This window comes from Cryptotermes secundus, unplaced genomic scaffold, assembly GCF_002891405.2.
Source record: "Cryptotermes secundus unplaced genomic scaffold, Csec_1.0 scaffold565, whole genome shotgun sequence".
NCBI lineage: Eukaryota > Metazoa > Arthropoda > Insecta > Blattodea > Kalotermitidae > Cryptotermes > Cryptotermes secundus.
Genome location: NW_019731581.1, coordinates 792,347 through 800,903, shown reverse-complemented (window position 1 = coordinate 800,903; position 8,557 = coordinate 792,347). Strand labels below are relative to the sequence as shown.

At 39.9% G+C, this 8,557-nt stretch overlaps 1 protein-coding gene across 1 annotated transcript in view; it reads left to right on the top strand.

Moving 5' to 3' along the window:
- The window catches only part of LOC111867199 (E3 ubiquitin-protein ligase TTC3), a 69,540-nt gene that overhangs the window by 54,620 nt on the left and 6,363 nt on the right, over positions 1-8,557 (top strand). Inside the window, exons 25-29 of the mRNA XM_033752591.1 lie at positions 942-1,521; positions 3,532-3,635; positions 4,717-5,081; positions 5,530-5,646; positions 6,334-6,461. Coding sequence (XP_033608482.1) covers positions 942-1,521; positions 3,532-3,635; positions 4,717-5,081; positions 5,530-5,646; positions 6,334-6,461 — 1,294 coding nt within the window. The remainder of the gene's footprint in view (positions 1-941; positions 1,522-3,531; positions 3,636-4,716; positions 5,082-5,529; positions 5,647-6,333; positions 6,462-8,557) is intronic.

Below are 8,557 nucleotides of genomic sequence, written 5' to 3'. Positions count from 1 at the left end.
CTAATAATATTTTTTTTTTTTGCTTAGTTGCATGATTACTGTTTCTCTTTATTATCTGTAATTTTTTGGTGGGTAAATATTGCATTCTTGCAGTAGAACTCTTAATAGCCATATTACAAACTTGGTACTTGTGCCCTGTATGTGCTTTTGTTTTGGATTAAGAATTAAATTTTAGTTGCATGTTGGACAATTTTAAATCAGCTGTTTCTTTATACCCTCATAGAAATCAGTTGCATTTTGTACATATTTAATGAAGAAATAAACTGACACTTTGTTAATAAAGCCTTAATGTTCAGAGCCACAGTTAATGTCATCTTCCCACAGATTTAATTATCATAATTATGCTAGATTAATTTTGTAGATCACAGAGTTCATCAGTGAAAGATGGTCAGTTCCCTGTTGGGAGAAATTGGCAGTTATATGTATGAATGTGTAAAAATATTGTGTGACATGATATCAGCAAGTGTGTACATGTATAGATTCTAAAGGGTTCTGACAGTGGTGTATAATACTCATAATTACTGGGTTTTCAGACTGTCCATTGTCTGGTATTTTAAAAACTAAAAAATGCAAAATTTTGGAAACTGGGTCCGTTTCTGTCCTCACGTGACGGGTGAGAAACCGACTCTATTGGGTCCCTTAGCAAGAGCGAACCTCAATCCGTGGACCAATGTCTTCACCTTCGCTTGAGGACAGAAACATATCCAGTTTCCAAAACATTGTATTTTCTGGTTTTTAGAATACCGGATGATGGACAAAGTCTGAAAACCCAGTAATTCTGAGTGTTCACATTTTTTCTAAGTTTCAGCTGGACGTTTTTCCCCTCCAACGTTAGTGGAATTGAGAGAATCCGTTGATCTTGTAGATATTATGTTATGTATGATCTTGTAGATATTATGTTATGTTTGATATTGTAGATATTATGTTTCTAATTCTTCCAGGTACATTGTACATCATTGAATGAAAAATCAGGAAACATTACTCTGGCAGACTTCATTAAACTAGAATGGCCCGATCCGCCCAAAGAACCCAGTTGTCCATTAGACCTGTTAGAAGAAGTGATGCTGAAAGCATTGGATGAGGTAGAGAGTATGAAAGAGAAATTGATAACTCAAGATAAAGAAATGTTGCAAGTGAAAGCAGAACAACTGAAGTTTCTGAATGGTCTCACAGTAGTGGAAGAGCAACGATTGAAACTTGGGAAAGCAATAGAAGATAGACAAAAAAAAGTTACAAATCCTTTAATCGGTAAAGAACCGGCGCTGCAGCCAGGTGTAGTGGAGGAAATGAATAAGGCGGTGGAGCAGTTGGGCCCCTCAGATCCAAAGGGAGAAGCAAAGGCGGGAAAAACACCTGAACAGCTGATGCAGTCAGAAGAGAAGGGCTTGAAGCAGAATATAAATTCAGGCGCTTATTTCGCATCACCTTTTCAAGTTAATCCTCTGATAGGTGTGCCCATATACCAGAATTCCACACAGGGCTATGGATATCAGCCTGCGTTGCCGAGTTCACCTTATTTCTGTAAGTGCCTGTGTGTTCTGAAATGCATAATGTTAATGTGGTATGTTTTGATAGAGTTAATTTTTTGGATATGCTATCTATATTAGTCAGATGTGAATCATCATTTAAGTAAACTGGGTTTATTTCTCATGTTGTTAATATCCCGACATGTTTGGTTTCATGAGACCATTCTCAGGGGTGTACATATTAGGAGGAAACTTTACAATTCACATACATAAAAACAAGTATTTAAAAGTTTCCATAAAATATTAAAATCGATGTTGTGTTAAAATTCACAGATGTAGGTCATTGTTGCACACAAACTTTAATTGAAGCTAGTAAGGAAGTTGGTCTAGAAGTGAACACAGAGAAAACTAAGTATATGTTGCTGTCTTGTCACCAAAATTCAGGGCAAAATCATGACATAAAGATAGAAAACAGTTCTTTTGAAAATGTGGCACAGTTCAGGTATTTGGGGATGACAATGACAAATCAAAACCTGATTGAGGAGGAAATTAAGAGGAGATTGAACTTGGGTAATGCTTGCTATCATTCAGTCCAGAACCTTTTTGTCTTCTCGTCTGCTGCCTAAAACATACAAATTAGAATATATCCCCCCCCCTTCATTTAGTCCATTAAATCAAGGATAAACTGTATTTACCTGATGTTAATGTGGAGGTTGTTTCCGCATTGTTGACTGTTTAATGAGCTGACGCTTGGAGTCTATAACATGTGGACCCACACATGAAAGAGCATGACTTCGTTGATTTAAATATTCAGGTACTTCCTCTATTCATTGATAAGATTCATTATCTCGTTATCTAGCATATACTCATGTGTCTTGTTAAGTTCTTAAGAACAAGACATCAAAAGTGAGAGTATTATTCCATGATACCTGATATGGGTGTGAAATTTGGTCTGCCATTGTAAATAAAGGACGTGATATGAGGATATTTAAGAACAGAGTGCTTAGAAGAATGTTTCAGAATGATGAAGACTAAGAACAAAGCAGGGAAACAAAATTTAATAGAGATTTTCAGAGTTTATACTCTGTAGCCATTGTTGTTAATGTGAGATTGTACTGTTGCGTAATAAGCAGATGTACAGTACCGTCACGCTCTTTTATGGGGGCTGCTGAATTTAGACTGTGCCAGAAACTCAGTTGAGTCCACTCTCACAGACTTTTCTCACAAGGGGGGGTGTGAGTCAGTTTGCTGATACCTGCATTTTAGAAAGGCTCATCATGGAAAGTTTAGCGAGGTGTTACTAGCGAACATAAAACCACCAATTATAGTTGCCTGTATTATACATATGCAGCAACCAGTCTTGTGTTTAGTGGTGCAACACTAAAAATGTGTTTCCCGATAGATTTATGGCTGGTAATTGTAAATAATGATTTCTATTTATTTATATAGCACACACTACATGTTTCACCCTCAAATTGGTCATGTTCAGGTGCTGCAAGTTTCTCATATGCCAAACATCTCATAAAGATGGTATATATGAAAATGTATTGCAATCATGAACAGAAATTGATTGCAATATATATATATATGGATTTACACATTTTAAGCAGCTCCAAATACAAAACTGTTTTTATAATTTTGTCTGTGCATATATGTGTGTGTGTGTGCGCGCGCTTCTGCACCTTAGGAGCATCTGAACGGTTGAAGAAAGGTGAATCAGTAGCAGGCTGCTGTAAACACGGTAATGAACCTTTGGATTCCATAAAATGTTGTGAAAATCTTGAGTAGCTGAGCAACTAGTGGCTTCTCAGGAAGGGCTGAGCTCCTAGGAGTAAGACTGTATCTTCAGAAAAATAATGGTTTGTTCCCTAGCAGCCTAAATGCTAAATGTAAGGTTTGTTGAAAATGGCTTGAGCGGTTTTGATTAAATATGAATCATCTGTACAGGCAGTGGACTTAAGAAAGTAGACTGATACGAGGGAAAATCTGTGCAGTGTCTTCACTCTTCTGCAGACTGTACTTGTATTAAAGAAGAGTGTTCTTATTCTTCTTTTTCTCACTTTAGGTCATCCACAAATGCCAGTGCCAATGCAGCCGGCCCCTCCAGTTACCATTTTCAGTTCACCTTTCCAACCCAATACACTTTTGTCTTCTATGGGGAGTGACAAGGTATGTTTTTGTTGTGGGTAATGTTATGTTCAGTGTGAATATTGTGTAGTTGTGAAATGGAGGCCAGCACACACACACACAAACAAAGAAACACAATCATATCTTTTGAACATAATGAATGTTTCCATAAAAAGATCCAGCCTCCAAACATCCCTCATTGGCATGGTCGAGACTTCAAAATTGGCAGTGGCAGAATAGTGGCAAGAAAGGAATTAGGTGGTGCAAAGAAGGCTTCATGTGTGATTTGAAGTTACAGTGAGACGGTTATAAATCCGTTGCCAGGATATGACTAGTGAAGACTGAGAATCCAAGTACATGTGCAGTGGTGAACTGGAAAGTGTGTAGAATAGCAATAGCACTGTATTGTCCGAAGTCCTGAGTCATGAATATATAAGATACAATAGAAGAAAACAAACAAACTCTGTGGCTCGAGTCCGCAAGCGAACTATACCGACCGAGCAACCACCTGCCACTTGTCGGCAAAGTTAGTGCCAACTTTAGTGGATAGAGGGTGTCATTTGGTCAGCGCAATGGATCCCCACAGCTGTTAATTTCAGTTTTCTAAACCAGACCACTATTTCCTTGAAATAGCTTGTAAATTATCCCAACGAGGCTGAGTGAACCCCGTTCTAGACCCACTACTTCTCAGAAAATCTGGTAGCGCCAGGAATCGAACCCGGGAATTCTGACCACTTGACCACTAGACCACAGCCAATCTAAAACCTGCCTCTAGTCGCTAATATATGTGACAATATCAAGTCACATTTTCACACATGACACAAATTGCTTGGAACATGTGTAGCTCCAGGAAGTAGGCGGACAACTCGTCCTATTCTCTAACAGCAAGAACGCAACCATCTACATATCCCCCTTTCTTGTAATATAGACTACGTTTTTAAATAGCTGCCATAAACCTCGATACATCATAATTATTTAATTATAATGAGCAATTACATCCCTTCAAAAATCTGACATATACCACACTGGCAGCTAGTGCTTAATTTTATATTCATTCTCCATGTTTGATGCAGTATTATATACTCCTGTGTTAGTTTATCTTTTTGATTTTGTATCATTTCAGCCTCCAGTGCAGCAACAAGCGGAACCAAAGCCTGCATCAGCTGTCATTCTCACAGAGTTCACTAAAATTCCAACCAGTGCTGCAAGTGTGGCTGGCAAATCACAGCCACCATTAGGAAGTAGAGAAGTGCCTGAGAAAAAGAAGTCACCCTCACCAGCCTCAGGGTTTACTCCAGCTGAAATTACTAAAACTGTGCCAACACCAAGTACGTCTCCTACAGTAGCAAGCCAGGGGTTAGGTATTAAAACTGTACCCAAAGGTTCTTCTTCTGCAGCATCATCAGTTGACATATCAAAACAGAAAGTACTCCAGATGTCGAACCCTTCTGATGCACCAAAGCCTCCATTGCAGATGCCATCAGAGACGTGAGTTAACACAGTAATTTCTTCAGAAAGGCTTTTGCATTGTTTAGTTAAAATTTGTTCCATTTTTTGTAAAGGCAATGTAGTGGGCTAGTTCGTCATGTTTAAGATAAATTAAAGTCATTTGAGTTCCACAAAAAGCAGTGATTTCCCTACTAGCTGAGTGACTGGGATTGACTTTTGTTCCATGTAAATGGTTATTTCATTGACTTGTTGCGTCCAGATGGTTACTTTAGTGATGCTGCATTTATTTTTGAGAATTCAAAATTATTGCTTCAGTAAAGCATATGCAAATATTCAGGACCCTGTTTCAGTGGCTTCTCTTGTGATCTAAGCAAGAGTAGTTGTGTTGCAGGGCTGTGTCAGTCACATTTGTTGCAGTCTTTCTATTCAGACTGGAATGCAGCCTTTTATAGATGCTGATTTGAAAAATGGAGCATTGTTTTTCCAGCCCTACAGCCTCTGCTGTTAAACCAAGTTCTAATAATACATCAGCACCAAAACCTAAGACAGGCAGTTACCAGAAACTTATGAAGGAGCTACGCAAACACTTCCCAACCAAAACGGAGTAAGTAAATGCTGTGTTCTATCCATTTGTACATTTTCATACTACAGCTGCATTTTACTTTCATTTAGTCATAGCTGAATAGAAGTATCCTCCTTTTCTTCCTTAATGGAAAGTTGGAGTTTGTGCCTAGCTAGCTGGTTGTCAGTCTCACTATCTTCTCTTTGGAGCCCACATTAAACTGTAGTTACATAGAGGAGGAATCCTCATGAGAAATGGACTATTCGTAAATTTCCAGAATCCACAACAGTCGATTAAGCTCCACTTACATATAAATCTTGGGCCACGCCATAGCTCAAGCGGTTAGTCGCCAGCTTCTCACTGCAGCAGCCCGGGTTCGATCCCGGGTCTGGTCAAGTGGGATTTGTGGTGGACAAAGTGGCTCTGGGGCAGGTTTTCTCCGAGTACTTCGGTTTCCCCTGCCAATCTTCATTCCACCAATTGCTCCACAATCACCCTCACCTATCATCTGGGGCTGGTACAATAGGCCGGAAGTGGCCGCAGTACAAGGGACTTTGTCCCACCCCACTAGCATTAAAAAAATTACATATAAATATCTTAAGTTCTCTGGGGCTGGTGGCCAGCTTTCAACTGAGGTTATGTTATGAAAATTTAAACGCTGCCAGCAGGATATATACAACATCCTTGTATTTATAGCTCTGATGTTTTTGTTCCTCTTGATAATTCCAGTGAAGAGCTGGCCTCAAGTGTTGCCGTAGTACGTGCAAGGAATAATAATTCCCTAACAGGCCAAACTGTACCCAGCATAATTAATATGGTGGATAAAGTCCTGAAAGATAAATCGAGCAAGAAGCAAGGTAATTATATTGTATCTTATTCAGTTTGTTTATGTACTAATTTACTAGAGTTTGTACCTGTAATGCCCTTCACATAATTCCCGTAATCTCAATATTAACATTCATATGAGTGCATGAGAGTAAGAAGGTGTAATCAAACCAGAAATACTTGTAAAAGGTCAAGCATAGAAATCTTTAGGCATTCACAGTAGTTTGTAGCTAATTTGCTTTTCATTGTGAGATAACGACACTCTTTATGTCCTCTCATTTCTTGCATTTGTCTGGAAACCGACTAAAACAAAGGAACACCCAACTCAGTCAAAACAGCTGAAATGCTCGTAGGTATGTCTATAAGAATGTTACTACGGTACCAATCTCTTTTGTCAGAACTGCTAATTTGTCTTAAAAATTAGCCATTATAACAATGTCATCAATTAAAAATGGATACACAATTTTAACCTGGAAATATGGGATTTTAAATCCCCCAGCACTACAAGGCTGGAATCTCCAGGTTTTGACTGGGTTTTCAGTACTGGTATTGAAAGAACACAGTACTTTACCAGCTTGACATGCACCACTACAGGACGGTGAGCCGGTGAACCTGGTCATCTCCTTCCTTAAGGCAGGTGAACAGTGTCTTGGCACTTTCATGAGGGCCTGTCAGAAAGTTATGAGAGCAGCAAATGTATTGCAGAATATTAAGGAACTGAGAGATAGAGATGGTGGCAGCACTGTTATGTATTGCCAACCTCACATCATATTTTGTATGAAACATGCTCTGTTATAGACAGCATTTGATGATGAACTGTTAACCTCTGCAACAATATTCTAATGTTTTCTTCTTCTTTTTATATATATATATAAATCTGAAAACTGACTGAACATGAGTTGGTGCTCTGGTATGAATTACTGTCCCTCAAGTGCATATGTTGCAAGATATCCACTAAAATATTGTAACGTGGATGGTGCAACAGGAAGTAGGGTTCATGTGAACCCTGCGTTTCCGCGAGTAACGCCACGTACCCCCACTCCTTCCATCACTACACAATGCTTGGTAAACACCCCTCCCTGCTAGGCTGTGACGTCAACAGGTAAGTCCATGCAACAACTGTTGCCAGGCAATCTGTAAACACAGTGATTACACAACAGGGCAGCGGGGTGCGTTTTCCGCTGTCCAGCTGATGGTTTGTAAGAGAAACTGGAATGCCTAAGGAGTTCAGGATTTCCCGTGTGGAGGCGGGGTCGAATACCTCCACCGTGACCCTGCGAGTCGTAGGAGGCGACGAAAAGGGAAGTCTCAATTCTGAGACAGTAAAATAGAGTCGCGAGTCCCAAGGGACTCGGACCCGAGTAAGACTGCGCTGGTAAGGACCAGCAGCATATATAAAAGACAGACCCGTCCTCTTGTCAGAGAAGGCGCCCCACAGAAACAAGACCGTAACTGTCAAACGGTAATAATTAATATCTGGTCATGAGCACCAAATGGTGCACGACACCAAGACTTACTGACTGACTGACCGTCAGTCACAATTTGACTTTGACTAAGGAGTTCAGTGGAAGTCTAGCAGTCACCAAGCGCAGTGGAAGTCCAGCAGCCACAAGTTGTTATTGAGTTGTATCGAGTGAATTGCAGTGACTACAGCAGGAGAAGTAATTGTGATACTGCAGATGGCAGTAATATTGAAATTGTGCATTGTGTAAGCGTAAGAGCGAATGTGCGATAAATTCGCTAGATCCAAAACGGCGTGAAGTTATTTGTCACATCACACATACCCAACATGTGACAATATATTAACCCCTTGAAGCTACTTTTTCTAAGCACAGTGCTGTGCCAGTGAACTACTTTTAGACTGGGCTCCATGATTCTCAGAGCATATAAACAGCTGTTGCAGCAGTATTCAAGTATTCAAGTGTCCTCACTATGGCAAGTAGTTCTCGACGGGTGACACAGTAGTTTCTCTCTGCTTTGTTTAGCGTCTTGCTGAAGTAAGCTATGACACGCTCTTTTCCGTCCTGTACTTGAGAGAGAACTCCTCCAATTCCGACATTACTTGCATCTGTGTCCACAATGAATTTCTCTCCTGGCTGTGGGTAGGCAAGAATAGGGGCAGCACATA